The 24,379-nt window shown below is 39.5% G+C and overlaps 1 protein-coding gene across 2 annotated transcripts in view; it reads left to right on the top strand.

The window, feature by feature from the left end:
- LOC101477232 (thyrotropin-releasing hormone-degrading ectoenzyme) overlaps window positions 1-24,379 on the top strand; it is a 272,984-nt gene that overhangs the window by 199,047 nt on the left and 49,558 nt on the right. For both annotated transcript variants that reach the window (XM_004566481.3, XM_076876236.1), the window contains exons 7-10: window positions 13,175-13,312; window positions 13,992-14,057; window positions 19,559-19,624; window positions 20,139-20,317. In XM_004566481.3, coding sequence (XP_004566538.1) covers window positions 13,175-13,312; window positions 13,992-14,057; window positions 19,559-19,624; window positions 20,139-20,317 — 449 coding nt within the window. The remainder of the gene's footprint in view (window positions 1-13,174; window positions 13,313-13,991; window positions 14,058-19,558; window positions 19,625-20,138; window positions 20,318-24,379) is intronic.

The following is a 24,379-nucleotide window of genomic DNA, read 5'->3' as shown; positions in this document are numbered from 1 at the left end:
GTTCAAAATTTAAAAAAATTAAAATAAAAAAAGTTCAAAGCCATCAGGTGCTCAGTTTAGAAAAAATAGAAAAGAAGAGGAGGAGAAACGAGCAAAAGATGCAGGTAAGCAGATGTGTCGTTGGATAATGGCAGGTCATCCTGAAACAATCAGAATCAGAATACTTTATTAATCCCTAAGGAAATAATGTGGATTACAGTTGCTCCAAGAAGAAATGGTATAAATACTAACAGTAACAGATTAAACTCCAAACAATACATTATGTTACAGAGTTCAATATTAATTAGTCATTGCCAGTAGTTGATTTGTCCTGTTCTCATTGTATGACGAATTATGATGGCTGTTTGGTAGCCGTTTGCATACAATGCATACTCTCTCTCTCTTCATGTGTGTGAGTGTTTCTCTAGTGAATTTCGACAACAGTTTCATGTTTCATGTTAATGTACAATCCTTAATATGTTTTGTGTGTGTGTGTGTGTGTGTGGGGGGGGGGTAAGAGGGAGTGTTCGCCCGGGGCGCCAAACAGGACCGCCACTGCCAACAATATTAGATCTGTTTCAAACACCGTTTCACAAACAGCAGCAGCGGAAAACCTACAACAGAACAATTCAGCATATCCTCAACAAGTCACTTCAGTACCGCTGTTTACGAAAGTTACAAGCAACATGTTGAAAACCGCCGAAACATTTCACAAATTGTTCCCAGTTTTCCAAAATTGCAACAGAAATACAGTTCAGAATAAGAAGGGTTTTAAAAAATAGATTTTCCGGTTCAAATCGATTTTAGTTTGAATAACACAATATTGATTCATTAAATCTACATCTAAATTCATTTAAATATAAATGTATTTTGCCAGAAATGCCAGAATCTCAGGTTAAAGCTCACAAAAGTATTTCAACAACCACCAAAGAGTTAAAATACCAAACGATTAAAAAGCAGGTAAACGGATTCTGCGCAAAGATGTACACACAAAGTGCGACCCGACGGCACGTACATGGACACGCTGTTAGTGCTGAAAGCCGATATCTCACAGATTCTGAAGCTGCAGGTTTTGTCATTCTCCAATCAAAATTTCCTGAACCATCAGCAAAAGAAGATCAAAACTATGCTTCACATTTCATAAACATTGTCATGAATTCCCTCTTACTTTGGCTGTTTTGCTTCCACTACGATAAAATCACACTCCTTGCACAGCTCTTTCTCTCTCTCAGTGCACTCAGAGACCAGTTTACCGTCAGAAATCTCTGTTTTCTACATTATTTGCTTGCTTATTACGCACCAGCTTACTGTTGTGTATAGCACAGTCGGTCGCTGTTTTTTTTTTTCTTTTTCAAAAATGACCTCCAACAAGAAAGCCTAACTTCTGCAGTTCAATACGGAAAAAATCTAAACTTTTACAAATTCTGCCAAATTGCAAAACGCTTTGCTGTTTGTCTAATAAAACCTCTGTAACATTACTCTGCTTCACTTCAGCAGCATCAGGTAATGTTCGTCAACCATGTTTATTCATGGTTTTCTTCCATTTTTGATCTACCGCAGAATATTTTTAAGGCAGTGATCTGCTATAAAAAGCCAGGCCAGGAAAATCTCCGTCATGATTTTCTGTGTTTTATCCTCAGTGACTTTAACACAAAGGCATCTGCTGCGATGCTTACACCTCTAAAGTCTCACAAGTGTCAGCGTTGTTTTTTATACATAGATATAAAAATATGGATATGTACTGATTAATGATCACAGTTCTAATATTTCTGACTGTCTGAGTCAAAATTGAATTGAACCGAATCTATTGGAGACCTCGTGAATCGGAATTGAATCAGTGACGATGCCCTAGTTAACAGTTTATGTAGCATGATAAAGTGAGACTCTACCTTTTGTTGACCTGACAAAGATCAAATTTTGGATTTCAGGGCTGAGGAACGAACTCCTGATGTTATCTCAAGGAAATATTCTCATGATATGGCTTGTTTCACAGTAAACTGTGCAAACAGTCACTCAATAAGACTGATTATATTATATCACTTTCTTCAGCCTAAGATCTTTGATTTTGAACTGCACCATTACAGAGCTGTCTAACATGTTTTCACCTCGTAGCATCACGTGGTACCCTTTGTTACACTGAGTATCTTTTGTCACTGCTGTCTGATGTACCAGCTTTGGCACTACATTTGTGTTTTTCACCTACATTTACCTGCTGGTTGGGTTTAGGAACTAAAAGTATTAAATTGTAAAGTGTAAATGCAGAACCCCACCGCAGAAACCCTGCTGGTTAGAAAACGACAAGTTGGAAGTGACAACAGAGTCTCACTAATAGGATAACCCAGTGCATCACAGCCAACCAGTAAATAAAACAACACAGAAACACCAACAGCTTTGACTAAGCCCAATTTTTGTTATGCTCTGAAAATGGGAACAGGCTGACCTGTCTGAAATATTTTGTTTGTTGTTTTTGTGAAACTAAAACCAGATTTTAATTTTGCATTTTCAGACTCGTGTTAAACTTTGGGAACAGCATGTGAATCATAATAATCCACACTCAGAAGTTCACTTTCAGACTTTCTTAAGAGCTTAACCACCAGGTGTGTCTTCACAAAATGTCACTCTGGAGTGAAAATGAAGTCGCTAAAGACTTGGTGGTAGCAGCGCAGGTTCACTCACTTTTTGACAAACAGGAAATAAAGCTCTCTGCTGAGCATGTAGAAGTGCTTTCAGGTATTCTGAGGCTCTGTCTGCTCACTCATGAAATTTAATTTTTCTCCCCTCTTGTGGTTTTATGAGTCAGGATTTCAGCTCAAGGCCTCAGCCGGTCAGATATGAATTAGATTTTTTTCAGAGTATAGCACAAAAAACAATCTCCAGACACCAAATAGAACATAGGTAGAAGGCAGAAAATTTGATCTAAAGACAGAAAAGACATCTCTCAGGGAGGCAAACAGGCTGGATATGAAATCAGACTTCAGACCTGGTTTATCTTTCCGTTCAGAGGCTGATCAGCCAGTGGACTCATTTTAACTGGTGCTGGTTGTTCTTTGGCAGAAAATAATTCTCAGTGGAAAGTGTTGACACAGAGGTCTGAGGATTATCCAGAGTAACTGGGACAGTTTTTGTGGACACTTTTAGCATCCCAAACAAAATACTGATCTAGTCTATTGTACTGGAGCGGTGACACAATAGCACTCAAACTGTGTTAGATAACAATACAGGATACATCTTCTCTCTAATAATTTGGTTGAAGTTACTATTTTTGAAACATTTCATAAAATTAACTGTCATAACTACTGGATTTAAATAGAGATTTTTCAGGTTATGGCCCATTTGCTTTGTACACAGAGTTCAGTGACAGCTGCAGCACATTAATGATGAATGCAGTATCCCAGTAGAATCAATAATACAAAGGATGAAAGGCAACAACATGCCTGTAAAACAAAAACTTAAGTGGGTCAATCTGGTGCAAAATCCAAGAACAGTCAGTGTGGAAGTGCAGTTCTTCAAAAGGCCACTTGGAGATGGCCCCCAAAAATGAGTAAATCCTGTAAGCACCCATTTAAAAACTGACCCCAAGATTTGCAGAGAAAATAAAGAGTCTGCTACAAAAACAAGTTAAAATAAAATTATACGGTAATAAAACAAGACTGTGTTTGCATCTAACATATAGTGGAAGAGATGAAGACAGCAACTTAGTAAAGAAATATTTGATTTTAAAGTACATTAAAACTGTACTGCAGTACTACTCAAGAAAGTATTCAATATTACTTGTTACTTTTTTTAAGTAATGCAATATGTAACCTAAATGTAATTTCTTAAACTACTTGTTACATTACTTTGCATTACCTTATAACATGCCGTGAAATACACTGTCAGATAATTACCAGTAAACAGTATGAACCTAAGGCGACAGTTCCACATGTTGACTCAAATCCCTTTGCTAATGTGGACACACACACATTAACACATTTTAGTGTTTGGTTCTTGCAGATAACTGAAGGGCTTTTGTAACGCAATGTAACTTTTAATTAACTTTAATGTAATTATTCAATTTAGTAGAGTAATGTATTACACTACTGTGTTACTGAAAAATATAATGTGATTACTAAATGTGTTACTTTGGAATGCACTACACCCAAAAACACAGCTGGAGGAAGGCTTGATGAGTTCTCGGTCATGTATGGAGGTTATTTTGTGCTTTGGTTTTCTTGGGCCAAAAAAATGTTTGAACATCATTGCACTCAGTAATGTTCCACCACTGCTGTCCATTTTCCATCCGGTGGTGTTGGCTAGTTTTAGGTCAACAGCACTCTAGTCAAGTGGCACTGGTGCGAGGCCTGTGCCAGCACACATCCCCATCCAAATCATAAACCCATTGTGTGGGATTTTTGAAGTTTCTAGTTTAAAGTTACCAAAACACAACACCCATTTCTTCATCTTCTAAACTGTTCTCATTTCCTGTCTGTGCCTCTAGAAAGTGCAACTGCACAGTTGGACACATTTCACAGAATGAGAGATGTGGTTGGATGGTAACAAACTGGAAACTGGAAATTCAATATTTCCACAACCATCAGTGCTTCCCACTGAGCTCCCAGTTTGACTTCAGGAGAATCTTTGAAGCAAATAATTGTATCAGCAGATCAGCTGTTAGCTGTTCTATTTTTAACAGCCTACCTTGTTTCTCTTCTCTCGGTAAAATCTTTACATAACTTGGAATACAATTGGATATACAGCATGGGTATAAGCACAGAGTTAAAAGCGGCTGTTGAGGAGGAGGAAGTCCTGACTGGGAGGTCTTCTCCTGAACTCTTCCACCTCCCTCCACTCACATCAATCGATACGTCCTTCCTTCTTTCTCTAAAACTGTTTCCTTGAAATTTGCCAGATATTCAGCTGTGAGTCTCCTCAGGAGGTAAAATCCTTTTTTCTTTTATTCTGCTCAGGTTCGCAAACAAATTGACTCAGAGGATGATTCAACTCAAAACAATATAAAATTAGAAATGAAACCTTCCTCAAATTTGCTCAAAGCCTCGCAGGGTACCCCTCCTCACCACCACCCCCACCTTCCTCCCCGAAGGACAAACTCAAGAAAGTTCTCCAAGAAGCGTTGAACGCCGCAGAACTTTAAATTACAGCACATGCACGCTTCCTGCTTTGTTTCTGCCCAAGTATGTTGTGATTTTCTTCCAACAGAGAATGTGCTACAGTAAAACACCTTATCTTCTGCACGCACACACAGTCTGTTTCTGAGCGACATGGCATTTTTAAATCCCTGTTACTGCCGTTCTGCACGGCTGGACGCTTTAATAGAAACAAAGTGTTTCTCCAATAACAAGCACAACAATGATAAAGTGAACTGGTGCTGATAAAATAATTTATTTCTAATACAGGTTTTTATTTAAAAAAGGCCATTTCCATCAGCTGTGAGTCACAGTGCTGCAGGGCCAGGAGCAAAAACACAGAGAAGGCAAACAAATATAAATATAATGAGGGCAGGAATAGACTGTTTCTGTGTTAGTCAATCAGTCACGTACCCAATCAACTGGCACTATGACCACAATATGAAGGAGAGGTTATATATTCAATCTGGCCTGGGCTTGCATAGGAAAATGAACACTAAGTGGTCAAAAATCGTGACACCTGGGTGTCAAGGATTGGCTGTGTGGCAGCCAGGGAGTGGACCCAAATGAAGAAGTTAGGAGACAGGAAGTGGATTTAAAAACTGCCTTAATACTGATAAGCCGCAAGGATACGACAAAACAGGTAATTAAAATTACAACACAGGAAAACAGAAATATACAGCTACAGTATGAGGGGCAATGTGGCAAAAATCAGATGTTAATAACGATGATAGAAAGACAATAGCACACCCGGCACACTGAACAGTGTTCAGCTGTTTTGTTAAACAAAGCTAGATAGAGCTGACTGTGGTGTCAGTCAGTGGGTGCTTTCATTGTGTAACTCATTTGGAAATAATAAAAAATAAATAATTAAAAGCAGTCCACTCACCTAAACATGGTCAACGAAGCTAAACGGAAACCTTCAAAATGTGGATTTTATGAAACAGTGGGTGACACTGATGGTGACTACAGAGTTTATAATAATAATAATAATAATAATAATAAAGTAAACAGGACAAAAAAAATCTCAGATGCAAAATGCCTTAATGGGAAGTTATCCCGCCGGTCCCTGCTCAGATCTCAGAACCGTATCAGTCCAACCGGCAGGAGACAGAGAAATATCTGAATGGCTTATGGTGCGGGAACAACTCGAGGATCCGGGACACATTGGTACGGAGAAATACAATAGGAAGTTGAAATGTTTGAGAAAGACAGAAAAAGTGTTGTAAATGAAGCAAAAAAAGAACCTTTGGCGGAGCTTTGTGTGCCAGCTTGTAACCCTGGTGTGTTTGATTCCAGTCCAGCGTGATCAAAGCTTCTCTCCTAATCACAAGTGCTTAAAAGTTAATGTGCCCTCCCCAGGGATCTGCCAACTAATTATTTTTAAAGCAGAATTAAACTTGGTTTATACAAGTGTAACGATGGCCTGTTTCTCCAGTACTTTAATGAAAAGCCAAATGAACGAAATCAGACATTTTCTAATAACTCTGGCGCCAAAATACCAATACAGCCCGTTAATCTCAGCTAAACACAGCAGTAATGAAGGCACAGCAGGAAAAATTAATCATAATTTTATCCCAGCGTGAACTAGAACAGTTCTTATCTGAAAAATGTAATGGCGCTTTCTAAATATTTTACTTGTTCTACTTTTTTAATGAAAAGTCCTAATTTGCTGAAAAACATAAGACATTGTCTTCTCCTCAAGTCAAGACATTTGAGAGAACTCAAATGAAATGTGCCTTTTTCAACTCTATTAAACAAAAAGGGAAAGCTGCTTTGAAAAAAATAATAATGTTCATTTCTAACTTCTACACAAAGTCCATTCTCCTTTATGGGTAGGGATGGGTATCATTTAGGTTTTATCCGATACTGGTGCCGAACCGGTACTTTTGAAACGGTGCCGGTGCTTAAACGGTGCTTAAACCGGTGCTTAAACCGGTGCTTAAAGAATGGAGAACACAAAATTGGTCCAAAAACCTCTCATGTTCAGCTGTTTCTTTGTAAAAAGATAACAATGTTAGCTTTTCCGCAGCTATAGGGGATTTATCGTATCACTCTTGGCTGGAAGCAGTGCTTAAACAATGGAAAAAACACAAACTTTGTCCAAAAACCTCTCATATTTAGCTGTTTCCCACTTTTTCTTTGGTCATTTTAGCCTTTTTGGCCAGGGTGAAGGGAGTATCTGCCATCAAACAAGAAGACAGCCGCATGTAGCTATGATGATGTTTGCTAGTTCACCTTACATGCATTAATGTAATAACGTGGTTAGCCTACTCAACGTAAATTACACACGAACAACATTAAGCTACTCACGCAGAGAAGAACGGCTGCTGCTGCTGCCATCATCATCCGTCATCATTTCTGTTACACTGGCAGGGCTAGGGGCCAGGACTCTCGTCTTCGGGTTTTTGGGGGATGTTGCTAACTCCGGGTCCGATAACAGGCACCACACCCGCAGTAGATGTGCTCGGTGTGAGCTCTTGCAGCAAGCTATCAAATACGGTGCATTTCTCGGCTTTTAAAAAAAACGCTATGCATCGCCAGGTGTTTCATCGGATTTGAGGTGTTACCTCCTTTGACAGTATCAGCTTAAAGCACTTGTTGCAGGCTGCTGAGTTTGCATATTTTGCTGTGAAGTACAGCCAGACTTTTGACCGCTTCGCCTTGGGCATTTTTAATCTGTAGCTCTGCTCTAAAAGAACGTATGCACCTGGACCCGCCTACTATCCTCGGAAACGTAAAATGATTGGCTAGAATCTAAAGTGTATTACATCTCAGGGAAAAAAAGCACCGAAATGTGTAACACCCAGGAAAAGATTTTATGTGATCCTTCTGAGACTTTGTCTTTACAAGGGGACACTACATTTAGGCTTTTCTGCACTTTAGACGGGAGGTAAACAATAGTCACTTTGTGTCGTATGCAGAGATGGGCAGTAACGCGTTACTTGTAACGCGTTACTGTAATCGGATTACTTTTTCAAGTAACGAGCAAAGTAAGGGATTACTATTGCAAAATCGGTAATTAGATTACCGTTACTTTCCCGTAGGAACGCTGCGTTACTGCGTTACTAAAACCGTGATTTTTTTTGCGAGAATGTCTCATGACAGTGCGACGTTGGTGACAGCAGCTGTGTGCAGATCAACAATGGATAATATATCGATTGTGGGAGAGAGTATGAGCGTGCAGCGTTTAAAGTGTGGAAGTACTGACCTTACTTTGAGTTTGATTCCATAAAAAGTGACAAAAACATTAGCGTCCATCGTGCGTGGGAAGAAAACTTCTTTTTACAGCGAAAAAAACCCCTAAACTTCCGAGCAAGCACCGAGTAGCTACGACGTGATGGGAAACTCACAGAGACACTCGCGCGGATTCTTCAACTGACCGCAGCACACCTACACCAGGGTAACCCTCCGCCTACCCTGCTCCTGCTTTACAGGTGAAAATAGAGCAAAAGGACCGCTGAGTCTTTGACTTTATTTATTTTCTGCTGTGTTTTACTTGCATCTGTTTGAAAGAGTGAGTGAAAACACAAAAAATATTTTATTTTATGTGCTGGAATGTGTAGAAAATAGGTTTAAATGTTAAACTAATTTATTCAAGTCAGAGAATGTTGCATATAATTAAATGTTTTGCTTGATGCATAAAGTTAAAAGATTAAAACTGATAAAACAAGTTAAAAAAAGAGACTTTTCCATTTGATTACATTTTGTATGATGGATTATGTAGAAAAAGTAGAATTGGGCTGAAAGATCTATCACTTTATCACCTCTTCAGGTTGTAAATCGTGTTTTTAAAAAGTAACTAAGTAACTAAGTAATTAATTACTTTTGAAAATAAGTAATCAGTAAAGTAACGGGATTACTTTTTGGGGGGAGTAATCAGTAATTAATTACTGATTACTTTTTTCAAGTAACTTGACCAACACTGGTCGTATGATGACATATGTTTTTATACTTTCTGTTTTTATGTGATATTTATTTTTATCCCAAATATCTGCATGAGGTTGGGCCTCAGGAGATTAAAAACAGGTGATGGGTCACTGGTGACATGGTAGATGATGAGAGGTTAAGCAGTTAAAATGATCTCTTACAGCACTGGTACTCATAGCATAAACACATTTCTTTGCCTTTTTTTATCGCTGACAGCAGAACATCTGTTTATCTGCTCTGCATACAGAGAGCAGGTCAGAGGTGAACGTTGACTTCATGTTGAAGAGAACAGAGAAATATCAATATTCAGCCTCTTCGCTCATCTTTCATGGACATATTTAAAGGAGGAGAAAAGACTGTGTTTGCATTCACTTTAATAGCACATGTTTGCTTACAGCACTGAACCAGCTGGGAAATCAACAAGGTACTAAATGATTAAAGCTCGGGGCAGGTTGTTTGCCACATTAAGCATATTTGTAGTTATTTCTCAATATGATGTTTATGAGGATGTCCAAAGACATGCAGATAGTAGAGTTGGGTTAACCAGTGATTCTAAATTGACTGTAGGTGTGAATGTTAGTGTGAATAGTGGTTTGTCTCTCTGTGTTAGACCTGCAACAGACCGGTGCCCAGGTTGTACCCTACCTCTCGCGCTATGGTAACTGGGATATGCTCCAGCACCACCACGATTTGAATTGAATTATCTGGATGGATGGAGTTTAGGACTCTACTGACTTGCACACATCTCTTGCATAACATCTCACCAAAGTAATACACAAAGCTTCAGCACTCTATGCTCGAGGCAGGATGGACAGATGAGCAGTCTTATAACTGAAGCAGTGCTGGTTCTCAGCCATGAATGAATCTGATGTGAGACAGCATTAGACTTTCTGAAAAGGGAAACTTCGAACTGAATAATTTTTTGTTTAAATTCCACCTTCCGCCTACACAGTCCCCAGAAGAAAAAGTCACTATGATCTCAATATCTCTCACTCCAAACATGTTTAATATCTCAGTTCTGCTTTTGTTGTCACTGTTTTGATGGAAATGAATGTGGTTGGCAGCTTCTTGGCACAAATCTTGTGTGACTGAATTATCATGTTGGCTGACATTTTTCTCATGTATGTGCTTCTTTATGTCCTGTGGCCATAATTAGATTGGATGTGACATTCAGAGAATTTTCCTTTGGGCTATTTTACTGAATATGAGAAACATGAAATATTCCAAACAACATCCAGCATGTTTCTAGTGAAATGGTACTCAGACGAGGTAAATTATTGTTTTGAATGTTATCAAGCACAGTTTATAAGTTCATGACATCTGCATGATATGTACATTAATTGTCCATTAACCGCTGGAAGCCCTCAGGGACGTGTCTTCTGTAGCCTCACTCCCCTAATGATTTTTTCCACTGTGTGTTGTTTGATGTCTGTCTTTGATTGAGGGAACCTGTCGGCAGATGGTGGAATTGTACACACACTCTCTCACACATCCATGTCATTAGTAATCATTTTCTCATCCTCATCTTTTTAACTGCCAGATGAAGGTGTGTTGAAGAGGGGTCCTATTTCACTGCAGGGCAACCTGCACATGGCAAATAAAGCCTTGATTGATTGATTGATTGATTGATTGATTGATTGGCTTCATTGGTTACCACATGAGGCAGATGTACCAGGCTTTGTTTGAAGCACATGACATATAAACATATTGTATTAAAACCAAAGAATATACTTGAACATAGATGGCCGATCTTGTGTGCATCATCAGTATCAGTAAAAAACTAACATCCAAGGTTCTTCATTATAATGTTTTTTGAGCAGACCTCACAGTCAATCAAAACCAAAATGGTTTTGTGGCCTTGGGGTGATGAAATCAGAATGAAAGTGCCACACAGAGTGCTGTCTACTACCCAAACGTGACATGCTAAAATGACACCAAAATGAAGAGGAGGCTAGAGCGAGGAGGGAGGAAGAAAAACAGGTGGTGAGGAGGAGTGACAGCCTGGAAGTGAAGGAAGACGGAGTGATGAGACGAGCAGACGTTTCAAAAGTTCAGCAGCTGCTCCTGAACGCCGTCCTATCCCTCCGTCTGTGCGTGCATGTTTGTGTTTACCCTGACTGTTGGCCTATTAGCCGTCCCTCCACATGTGGGTCCATCTGGTTCATAATGAACATATGGACCAGATGGACCCCCTATTTCACTCTCTCCAGGTGATTTAAAGTGTCTGTTAATTAGAGCTGATGTCTCATTTAGTCTTATTTTCCCCCTTTCTCATAGCCACAGTTAGTTTCATCTAAATGTGCCATTTAACTAATTGACTAATTGTATAATTCATGGTGGAGTCCCTGAACTGTCTGTTTACCTCTGTGTGTGCCTTTTTGCTGACTCTTAGATGAGAGCAATAGTCTGTCTTTTACCAGGAGTTTGCTAAATACTTCGAGGAGGAATCCTGTTTTAAACAAAGCAGGAAAAAAATTAAAATTAGTCAGATCTGCAACTCTTCTGGCTACCCATCAACAATCATTAAAAAAAAAAAAAAACAGCTGTTTGTCTGAAGGCACTCATACCCACTGAGATTCAAACTGCCATCACTTTTTCTCGCCAGATATCAGACAGTTCATTGCTGCAGATGAAAAACAAATTTATAAAATTAATCTGGATCCCGAAGTTAGACTCCCCTGACTGTTCAGTTTCTGTGTCGAGATATTGAAACTTAAGACTGCTTAACAAGATGAAAATGTGACAAATCAACATCAACGGTCACTCACCGAGAAATAGTCTGATCCCAGCAGATGCTGCAAAATCCACGTATATGTTGATTCTTTTGTTCATTAAAACTTTTGTTTAACAAGATGCAGGATCATTAAAACTACATCTACTTAATGCCCACTGCTTTAATCCGTGAATTACACCTAACCTCATGGACCAAGAATTAGCCAGATCCCTCCAGATACTGTTAATTTAAAAGGAAAAAAAGTTACGTTTAGTCTATTCATTAACATCTGAAACTTAATAAGCCAACAATTCTATTGCTTAACAAGGAAGAGGTTCATTAAAACCAAATCTCCATAGTAAACACTGTAATCCATGAATTAGACAGTGCCACACTTCTCTGGATTTAGCCAGATCCCATGGGTAATTTAGACAGAGCTCATTAAATCTCCACATGCTTGCAGATGTCTATTAAAACCTCGAAACCAGAAAAGCCAATGAGGAGAGGAAACAAGAAGAGGAGTAATGGGAGGGAATGAAGACAGCAAAGAAAGGAGAGAAGATGAGACATGGGATTGAGGAGAGATCAAAAGAGAGAACAGAAAACATCGAAAGATACACAGTGGACACAATTAGAAAATAATCACGAGGACGTAAGCAGAGAAGATGGGCGAGAAACTGCAAAAGCTGGATATGGTGAAGGTCCTGAGGAAAGAAGCAGAGAAACAAGATCAGGAAAGGAACAACAAAGATTCCAGAAAGCACCGTCTAACTACAGCTGAACATTTGTTCTACATATAAATGTTTAACTAGAATCTGTCAAAAGCTGAGCTGGAACGACACCATAAAAGTCGAAAAAGACAAAGAGACTCCCATACTGTGCGAGGGCAAAGCATCCAGTCCTTTTACTAGGAAACATGTTTTAGTGAGATTCACTGGATTTCTGGATCTTGGTTCAGCTTTGAAATAAAACGAATAACAGCCAAGTCAATTTTCTAGTTATCATAGCCGCTTTATCTTTTCTTTGACCTTTTGCGTGTATTTTTATGACATAAGGCTTAATATGCACACAACACTGTGCTACATTAATAATACATTAAAGTGTTCTATGTGCATGCAGTCCTATTATATCGTGTTGGCTGGTGAAGGCTGGAATATGGTTGCTCAAGGCTAGTTAAGATGTTTTGATCATTTTCAATGAGAGGATCCTGCAGTTTGATTTGGGTCTTTGTTGACTATCAGACCACTAATATAGTCCTCTACTAGTAATATCATTTCTTCGTTTTCTGTCACTCTGCTGTCAAAGTTTAAGAGGTTTTTCAGTGGTGCCATCCACTGAATCAGCCTTAAATACTGCATTATCACAATCATCATTCTCATGATCAAAGTGAAATATAATACCTGAAAAAGTCCAATTTTTGTGTTTTCAGGAGAAGCAGCGCTTCTTGACTGATGTCCTTCATGAGGTGATGCTGCTGGATGGCCTGAGTTCCTCCCATCCAATCTCCCAGGAAGTGGAACAAGCGACAGACATTGACCGCGTCTTTGACTGGATTGCCTACAAAAAAGTAAGAAACCACTTTCAACAGAAGTAAGACTGTTGCACTATAAATGTACCTGTGTGATCATGATCGCCAGTGAATGTTTGAATACCTCTTCAATGTGTTCTTTTTTATTATTATTATTATTAATGATGATGATGATGATGATGATGATGATGATGATAATAATAATAATAATTATTATTATTAGTATTAGTATTATTAATATAAATAATATTATTTTAACAATGAAACTTCAATATGTTCTTGTTTTCCAAGCAGACTTGGATTAACTTATAAAGGGAGATCTTCAGCTGCCGTTGGTTTAGTTTTGTCTTTTAAACATGATCAATAAAGTTGGCTTTTTTCAAACCATACATTTGCTTCTAGACAACCACAAACACTGAACTGAAAATTCAAAACTGCTATTCACACATTGTCTACATACTTTGACAAATTGGGGTTATATACTTTAAAACAGAAGAGAGCGGCTGGTAGGGCAGCTTTCCACCCCTATTCCTTTGAAGATCAGCGCTGTCTGAACAGTTTAACATGTGGATCTGAGCCAGTCTCTAATTTCAAAGTTCACCAAAGGTGACTCTTATCTACTTTTCCTCCAGTGATCACAGCAACTTCAATGATGATGATGGATGATGATGATGTTTTTAACCGTGTCTGAAAGTGTGTTTTTCTTTGCTCTCCGTAGGGGGCGGCACTGATCCGGATGCTTGCTAACGTGATGGGGCAGCCGCTGTTCCAGAAAGGACTCAATGTAAGTTCCCTTTGCTTTGCAAGTCCAGCTGTGTATACAGAGGTTTTTAAATCAGAGGGAACAGCTGGGTTACTGGGCTTTGAATTGATTTATCACCAACACAACATGGAAGGATTCATAGAAACAGTGTGTGTGTGTGTGTGTGTGTGTGTGTGTGTGTGTGTGTGTGTGTGTGTGTGTGTGTGTGTTCAGCCATAGTTTAGCTAAATCCTAACTGTCATGCTGTGCATATAGATGAACAGGGAATAAGTACCTTTGGCTTGCGGGGCATTCTGAGAAGAAGATTTGCCACGTTTCCCTGTCGATATTGCGATCAGTTTTAAGTGACCTGAATTTAAGCTAGATGCAATCAGAGCAACAAAATGCAGATATTTAATACACGTTTAAAAGGCGCTGAAATTGTAATACTCAAAGCATAGATTTACTGATAGTGCAGAACAGGAAGTAGGACTTTAGAAATACTTATTATGCATTCCTACTGTTATGGTCTATCATGGTATACCTTGGATAAGTCATCAGTCTGTCACGTGGTTGCAATCAGATGCAGGCAATAATGAGTAAATCCTTATTATAAAAAGTACCCTGCATTCCCTGGATTGTTTTTAGTTCTCTCAAAGTTAATTTGGGGACAGGTTTAAAAAACTGTCTAGAACACTGGGGAGGAAGAAGTTATTTGGGGACATAGGAGTTATTTTTTGTAGAACTCACAATTTTAATAGACTTTTACACTGTAGTTGTCACACACAGTCATGAAGCAATAGCTATGTTAACTAACTCTATGTGTTGCATTGTTTGTTGTTCAGCTAAATGTAGCTGCTGTGTGTCTCTTTGAGGGTTCAAACTGTGATGGTGTCACAGAAACACGAGAGCAGCTAAAGCTCCAATCGCACCAACAGGGTCAGGTAGTTTATTGCACAGGGAAACGCTTTGTATCCTCCAAATTGGAAGGAGACTGTTTGCAGTTACAGTAAAAATGACAACGTCTGATGTAACATGGATGGAGGTTAAATATAATTTTTACTTGGAATGGAGTTGCAGAAATATGTACGAATCCTTGCGCACGCACGCACGCACACACACACACACACACACACACACACACACACACACACACACACACACACACACACACACACACACACACACACACACACACACACACACACACTGTCCTGGTTTTCCTACAGAAACTGTCAGTGACCTGGAACATACTGAGAGCCAGAGTCTATATAAAATACTGCTGATCCAGCAGCACAGCAGGGCAAATACATTGTGTGTGTGTGTGTATGTATGTGTGTTATGGAGGTCTTCACACATGCATTGTGCTGAGCATAACAACATACTATATAATAAGAGCATTCGTTTCAGTCGCCAGCAGAGTAAAAAAGTTTCGGGAGAATGTTTGCTTCAGTAGTTTGGTTCATATTAATGACAACAACAAAGACTTTCTCGATCGTAACCTCTTTGTCAGAGCGTTTCAACACCTAATCAGGTGTTTAGTGAAAAATACAGCGTATAACAAACCATGCCAAACAACTGCAATGCCATGTGATGGAGTCTCATTCTGGTGATTTGTGGCATGACGGGAGCCGTAACCAAAATAATTCATGATCGTCTATGCTTTTCTTACCAAGGATAATACTGTAACTTTTAATGCTTCATGAAAGGAACCTTTGTGACGTTGCACACATATTAAAGTTGATGCATTTGAGAAAGAACAGTGAGAAAATCAGCCTTCTGAAAGTCACGGAAAAGGCTGAAATTTCTGTCTAGGTTTCATGTAGATTTTAATATTGTATATACATGGAAGGATTACTGTACCAAAGGCCCAGGGGCATCAGGCCTCCCTAGCATTACAAGCTCTGTATACTTAATATTTTCTTTGTGAAGAGGCATGTAAAAATGGAAGCAAATCTATCCCATAATGAGAAGAAAATCAGATGGAGACAAAAAAACACCAAAGAGACACAAAAGGAAATCAAAGAGGCACAAAATGACACTAAAGCTCTGTCAAAACAGGAGGCCAAAGAACTGTGATCTACGGGCTTCTTTTTTGTTGTTCCACTGTGACAAAAATGACTGATACATATACTAAAACCAATGTTCTGTGCCTGTTTTAAAGAGAAATAATAGGTTGAGAATATGTTAAACTAGAACACATTGGGGAATTTTTAAACTAGATACTCTGAAATCATTTGAGATGAGATGAATCTCCACAACTGGCCATATGTCTCTATTTCCTATAATTTGTCTTTTTAGGCAGTGTTTAGTGTGATGGATGAAATGCTTTGGGAGCATTTAGGATTTTTAGGACGTTTGTGAGCATTCTTCAGAGTGCTGTAAGGTTTGTAAATGTTGTGGAACATAGTGACATCTGGAGTACAGAGATATGGATTTATGGACTTCAGCTCGGGCTAAGTGTACTCCAGCTCAATCAGCTGTGTGAAGATCAAATACTGTGCACAGCCCATGTCTGTAGTGTCTCATCAGCTTGGCTTTAATTACATTAAAGAGCGGCCTTTGGTGGACAAAAACATCAATATTGGTTCACCTTTTCTGTATCCCTGATCTCAAAGCCTGATATGTAGAGCTTTCAGAAAAATCAAGAGTTTCCCAGACTGCATCTGGACTTGATGTGGAAAGATTGTGATGATTATGGTTGCCCCGATGTGACTTCAGTGTGGCACAAAACTTGAAACCTCATTAACAGTTATCAATACTTACTGGAGAAGATGTAAATAATGGCCTGCAGTGATCATTGGGTTTTAGAGCCTTTCTGAAGCCCAGAGGAGCTCGACTGAAGGTGAAATTGAAAGTTTATGCAAGTCATCTTCCGATGAGGGAAAGCAAGTCCTCATTAGGCTCTAACCCTGCCTGCAACAATCGAAATGCCTTACTTAAACTCCTACACCTACTGATTTCCTCTAATGACCTTTGACTACTCATACCCACAGTATTTGTTACACAGTGCTTATTATCACTGAAAAACATTTGGTTCAAGGTTCATCACACTGTTAAAACTAATGGAGTCATGCTCTCGGAGTGTGTGTGGGGGCTCTTTTTATCTGCCTTCATGTCAGATATAGTGAAGGTGGCAGAGCCAAACTCCCAAACGCACTTAGTGTCGTTATCAAATATGTCATCTTGTTCCAATAAAAAGCTTCCCCTTGCCTTATCGAGCTCAAAACGCACCACAGCAAATGACTGACTTGGAGGAATCCACGCTTAAACACACAAAGGACACAGGAATCGCTGAGAAGGAGATTAGCGCTCAGCCTCCATAGCTGTTTTGTTATCTAGTAGTGCTTCCCTGCCTTTTCCTTGTTTTACTATGAACCAAAGCAACTACCACCCTCCCTGAGCATTTACTCTAAATCCACTGTAGTGGGAGTGAGTTTCTTGCTCTGGAAAACAGACTGGGATCAAGTCGGACCCGAATGTCACTAAAGAACTGCAGGCTGAAAACAAAGCCACCACACCATTAAGCCTCTTTTGAATGAGAAAATGGCCCTGAGGAGTCTTCATCTTGTTCATTAGCTTCGAAAATGTAAACCAGGGAGTTTGAGATTGAGCCCAAAACTCTTTGGACTTGACACGGGCTCTTCTCTAACTCAAGCACTACTGGCTCATCATGTCACTGACTTTCAAATGTACAGTTTCAAATACATGTAAATGTTCCTCTCAAAAGGCTTTTCAGAAATTCATTCAGACATAGGTATCATTAAATTTCCACCTGAGAGAATACCCCTGAATTCAGCCAGTTACAGCTTCACAACTGCATGGCCAAAATGAACAACCTTGTGCACTGTGGGTAAGAGAGACTTGGGAGCGTTTTGAGATGTAATATGTCCCCATACTCCCATCACCAGGTCAGTGTGACATCCAATAAAGTGCATCAGAAGTTGACATTTTTACTTCTGCTTAATAAAAATGGTAAATTAGAGCCTGGTGTACATAACAGCCTGGTGTTATAGAACCTACTTTAAAAAATTATGCTTCCTTAGATTGTAGTCATTGTACTGCCATTGGCATCTTCTTATAAATGGTTTTGGCTTCCATCCATCCACTTCCTACTGGAGCACCAATCGCTGTCGTGCCCTCCAGCCCTTCCAGAGGCTAGTTAAAAACACAATTCACCCCGGTGTATCCTCATTCTGCCCCTGGAGCCTCCTGTTATTGGACAGACTTGAAACACCACGGATCCTCAGTGTTTCCCACAGAACTGGATTCTGTTTGAGTTATAATATTTAATAAATAATAATTACAGATAAAAATGTCCTAATTTGAAAATATAACAAAGCTTGAAGAGGCACAATAATCAACTGCCTCTTCAGGGATACTCTCACCCCATGATCTCACTCCAACTGCATTGTCTTGGAGAGCCTTTAGTGAAGATAGAGTGATCCTTTTATCACTCTTATCTCCAGAGCTCTACAAAGACTGCCTATACCAGCTCATGTCTAGCACAGGGGAGGAGGACAGCTGACTGGTGGACAAAAGAGTAACCCAAATGATGTCAGGAGCCGCAGAGAAGCAGCCACCGAACTATCAAAGAAGGGGTCTGCTGTTTAATTGATTGTGGAAGGCATCTTTCTCTTAACCTGATGGGGAAAAATTAAAAGGTCAAAATGAGTCACGAAATAAAATATGCCAACTGTTTTTTCTTACTTTTTTCTTTTGTTTTTTCTTTGTTTTTTCTTTTGTTTTTTTTTTCTTTTTTCTTTTGTAATACCAAGCCAGCTAACAAAGGTAACATCTATGTGGGGAAAATACTGGAGCCTGAACCACCTCCAATCCTTGTTTTCAGAGCAGAGATGGCAGTAACAGAAAATGTGAAGTAACTTCACCTGCACAGCCCTGCATCCAGAAAGTATGGTCATATTAAATTTCTAAATGGAAATATCTTGTTCCAGTGGCAACATTAATAAGTCATTGTACATACATGGCACTTACTGTGGCCAGGGTTCAAATACATGTCACAGTGAAGGGTACTAGACATTGTGAATGAATCCTTGCAATCTTGTGGTGCCTGCCGAGAACCAAATAATCAAAACTGTGCTCAGGGACATGGTAATAAAGGACTCACTTTATTTTTCTGATTCATTGGTAGAGAGGACCCAACAAGTGCTAACTGTGATCATCCTATTTCCAGATGAAATATGAGGATGGGGAAAAGATAGTTGTTGTATCAAGGCTTCCAAATTCTCTGTTGTGAACTGCATGGTCACAGTGTCGAAGGGAAAAAATCAGCCAATAATTATACCAGAAATATGACATATGTATCCCAGAAAGTTCATTCTGTTCATGTCAATGTTGCGTTTTTAGTGGGAGAAATGTTTCGTCACTCATCCAACTGACTTCTTCAGTCTTCTTACAGATGAACAGAATCAGCTTTCTGGGATTTCCTAACCTGGATGAATGTGCATGCATCAAGATGATACAACAGATACATCACATCATACCAGTGTTGCTTTAACATAGCTTTGTCTCATTGTTTTCAGGATTATCTGCTGAGTCACATGTACAGCAATGCTGCCAGAGACGACCTGTGGAGGAAACTGTCTCAGGTAACCCTCACCTGACTTTATGTCTATCTGGTATTTAAACCTTGTGTACTTCCCTGCCCCAAAGGCTTCAAGGCAGAGCATTTAACTTTAATGTTAGTGCCTTGCTCAGTAGCAGGTATTAAAACCTGTAACTATTCCTCAACTGGCTCTGTTGGGACAGAGCTGCCAGACTGATTGAAGCTGTTCATTCTTTAATAAAGCACTTCTAATGAAGATGCTCATTATCACCTGACTTAGTGAAGAGCCTGTTGCTGTGGTAACATGAGGTGGAGCTTGTTTTCTTGTTTGTCCGACACAGGAGGGGCAATGATTTGATTAATTGAGCGTCACTTCTGTTAGCACTGTCAATTAGACTGACACTGCTTTTTAATTAGCTGCCAGTCTTATATCTAATTATGTCAAGGTCAATTTTCTCCCACACAGATTATTTTAATCACTGATTGGATGTGTGTAAATTGGTCATTATTAGTCATTGATCATTTACGCTACGTGTGTGTTTGATTCTGCTTTAAAGGCCATGCACTCAGAGGGCCGAGATATTGACATCGGGGAGATGATGGACAGGTGGACTCTACAAATGGGCTACCCTGTTGTCACCATCAGCAAGAACCAATCAGAGCAGCTCCCTACATATTACATCACAGTCAGCCAGGAGCACTTCCTGTATGGAGAGGAAGTCAGAAAAAACAACAGGTGAGGGAACTGAAAGCTGTCAGATCTTTTAATAGTCTGTTATTTCTCAGAGATTGTAATAAACTATATGTCATTTTATTAAACTTACTTTGATGCACCCAAGAGTGATGGAAGCTCTACAGTAACAAGATGGCAATTATAATCGAGTGTAGCCAAGCTAACAAACTAGCACGACAAACATTCTGTTCTGTTAGCCTGTAGTCTAATATTCATTTGATGCCCATTAAAAACTACCTGCCTTGGTAGCATTAGTGGGTTAGGGTTGGAGATGTCTGTACATAATGCACAGCAGCATATTTGTAGAAAACCAAACAGAGCATGTCAGCACAAACACCTCAAATATTCCTTCAGACTGATGTGAGATGCTGAGAAAGTCATACAAAAATCACGTACAGTGGAACCCCGACTTACGAAATTAATTTCTTCCCGAGGGTCTTTCGTAAGTCGAAAATTTTCGTAAGTCAAAGCACCCATCGCGCCTTTTGAGTGAACGATAGGCTATAGGCTAATTGCTAACTGCAACAACAATACGTCCAAGTGGAACAGCGAAGCGCAAGTACGAAAGCCAAGGGGGTTGTCACATGATTCAGAAGGCATTGTGGGCATTGTAGGCATTCTGGGCCCAGCCAATCAGAGCCAGTGGATTTCATTACGTGGGCATTTTGCTGTAACACGGGCAGAAATATTGCCGTTAAGCGCCTTCGTAACTTGAATTTTTCGTTAAATGGGGTATTCGTAAGTCGGGGTTCCACTGTACTTCAAGTAAATGCTACTAAAGAAAGTTCTACAAGCTTGTGAATCAAAGACTAAGTTGATTTTTCATAGGACCACACTCAGTGAAACTCTTTTTCACTGTATGCTTTCAGACGTGGCTACCTTATGATTGACAAGTTTTTACTGTACAAGCCACCACTCTGTTACCAGGCTCAATCAGCTCTAGTTGAGCAGTCAACAGGAGACTTAAAAGCGATGTGTGCTGTCATTGTAGCTACCAGCAGTGCATGACTGCAGAATCTTTGAAATATTTGTAGTCCTTTTTTGTAAGTGTATCCAACTTATGCATAAAAAGTTTGGTTAAACAAGTTTGAAAAATGTTAGTTAGTTAGTCACTCTGGTTTGTCCATATGGCCCTTCTACAAATGCCGTTCTTTGGATGGACCTAATTTGTAGCTCTAAGAATAGGCATTATGGAGCTGGAGTCTCTGGACACTAGTTGGCCTTTAGACTGCTAGTCCTATTCCTGACATGTCTCTCCATCTGTTCTTCATTCAGTCATTCACCGCTGAAACAATTCTCCTGAAACCCCTCATTTCACGCTACATTAGGCACTAAGTTTGTCTTTCAGTGATCTTGCTGGATCTTTTTTCCTGAAAAGGCACTTTTCCTGTTTCCTCTCTCATTCTTTACCACCTTTACATCTTTTATACTTCATTTATATTTGATTCCAATCATGTTTTATTCACATCTTTTACAACCTTTGGAGTTTACTCTCTTCTGTTTTATCGACCCACTTTCTTTTCCATCAATACTTCATCAGCTTCCTTCCTTTTTTATTTCTTTACTTTTACCTGTTCTTGTTTTCTCCCATCATTTATTTCCAGGTCTTTCTCTCTCTCTTCAGTCTGTCATGTTTTTGTACAGTAGTTGACATTTACAATGACTCTGACCTGCTCAGTTTCTCAACAAAAGTTTCCTCAGCTTTTCTTACGTTATGTTCTTTTTCTTGTCTTTCATGTGGAGTCTTTTGTGTTTCACTTGAGCTGAGAATCGCTCTCGAGGTCTCATCAGCTGATGAACTGAAGCTGTTTGTTGTAGGTGGAGTTGAAATCTTTCTTTTGCTCTTGTTGAGTCTCGCGGGGCTGCGTTCAGACACACTCAGCGGTCCCAGGGCATTCACCAACACTAAAAAGAAACTGCTGCTGTGCTTTTAGTTGATTCGGCATCACGGCTGAGTGCAGCCGGGGCTGATGCTGCTGTTTGATCCAGCGGAGCTGTGTTTAGAAGCACAGCAGTGTCCCGCAGTGTACACGCTGTTGACTCAAGCCCAGACTGCTTTATTTAATTATTTATTATCAGTATTATTTTCATGAGAAGAGAACTCTTGGACATGCACTAAATTGTGTGCAGGTTGTCCAGTCTTTCAATAACTTGGGAACTCACAACTTTTCTGGAGAGAAAATACTGATGTGGGTTCATCCAGCGAATGATCATTTTGCTGAAGGTTTTTGAAGCAGTTAAACTGGCTGGTTTTCCTGGGATTCAATAGTTCTTCTTTAAAGCTTTAAATTCTTGTTGTACAATTCAGACAATTGTTGTCAACACTTTCAGTCTCCAGTTCTTTTAATGGGACACTGTATGAAGGAACAATATCTGGCACTTTTGCTATTTTGCTGTTTTCTTTTATTACTTAAACAAGTCAGCTGTCGGAAAAAGCTCATCATCATCGCTTCACCCTCATGGTGTGTTTAGACCAAATGCAAATCCCTCTTTTCCCATGATTACATATAGAGATACAAAATTTGAGCTTCAGTCATCTTCTATGGACAACCAGCCCTGTATCATTCAGCTTTGATATGAAAACAGAAAAAAATAGGAAGGGAAAAGTTTGTAAAATCAGAGATCATTATATATCTCACAAGTGTTCATTTCTGTGCAGATTGCACCTTCTCATTTTCCTTTGGCTCTGCTAAAAAAATAACATCTTATCGCAGATTATTTTCTGCCACTGAGAACCTCATATACCTTTTATAAAAAGGTACTTTAATTTAACAATTAACTCTGATTATAACCTTACTCCAGTTTTAAAAATTGTATGTTTGCAGGTCAAGATGACCTGCTCAAACTGAGCATCAGAATAAAGAACAAAATTGACTGAAGTTACTGAAGAATATGGCATGAGTGTTGCTCATCCCAGCAGATGAGCAACAATCACACCAACATAGACAAGTTTTTCCACTGTTCCCTTGGTTACTGTAGTTATGCATTTCACTACTTTGCTGTTGATGACACCAGCAGAGCACTTTAGGCCTGGTCTGGTCTCATGGAATCTATTTTAGACATGGAGGGCTTTTTATTGAATTGTGTTGGAGTAGTAGGAGTAGTAACTCTGGAAAAAAAACCACTAAAAGGGTACCCACTGTATTCCCACATGATGACTAAGGTCGTGACTAAGCATCAGTATGTGCTTGAAAGAAAGTGAGGATGGTTTTGCATAGACTTCAGATCACATAATGAGTTTTAAAATGTATTTTTAAAGTCTCTCGTGACAACCTGGAAAGGCTGGTGTCCACCGAAGTACAGGTTAGCACTGTTACCTCACAGCAAGAAGGTCCTGAGTTCAGCCTGTGTGGAGTTTGCATGTTCTCCCTGTGTTTGTGTCCAATGACAAGCGGTTAGTTGGGTTAGGGCAATTGGTAACTCTAAATTGCCCATTGGTGTGAATGGTTGTCTGTCTCTTTGTTAGCCCTGCGACAGAAGTGGGCCTGTCCAGGGTAGGCTCCAGCCCCCCCGCGACCCTGACAATGATAGGTGGAAACGAATGGATGGATGAAAACTAACTAGCATGCTAACTTACCTGCAGCCACTCATAAACTGAAATCCAACCAGCTGTCACATTAGCGTGACAGGCAGTTATCTTTGTATCCAATAAATTTAAGTTGGAGAGGAAGCTTTTCATTTACATAACAAAAAAAAAACCAAATCTACATTTTCAGACTTTTTTTGGCATTTTGTTAACTTCAGGTATTAAGGTGACATTTTGAAGATCACGGTTTATTTTTGTCAAACACATTCTTCTCTTCCTCTGGTGTTGTGCTTGGAGACATTTTAAATTTGGGTCTTTTTATTTTTCCACCATCAAACAACCAGGGAGATAAATGCCTTTAAAAGAACTGAAGTGACAGGCAGAGGGAGAGAGACGATGAGGACAGCATGAGCTAACGTTAAGGTCGAGGCAATGTTACTGAAAATAAATCAAACAGTATCTCAGTCAGGATTTAACAGCTCGTTTCTGTGGTGTCTCGTCAGCTGACGGGTAAACAGTGATGTGATTGGAGAAGCAGT

This window comes from Maylandia zebra, linkage group LG17 (genome assembly GCF_041146795.1).
Source record: "Maylandia zebra isolate NMK-2024a linkage group LG17, Mzebra_GT3a, whole genome shotgun sequence".
In the NCBI taxonomy this organism is placed as follows: domain Eukaryota; kingdom Metazoa; phylum Chordata; class Actinopteri; order Cichliformes; family Cichlidae; genus Maylandia; species Maylandia zebra.
The sequence above is the reverse complement of the archived record's forward strand: the minus strand, read 5'-3'. Positions and strand labels throughout refer to the sequence as shown.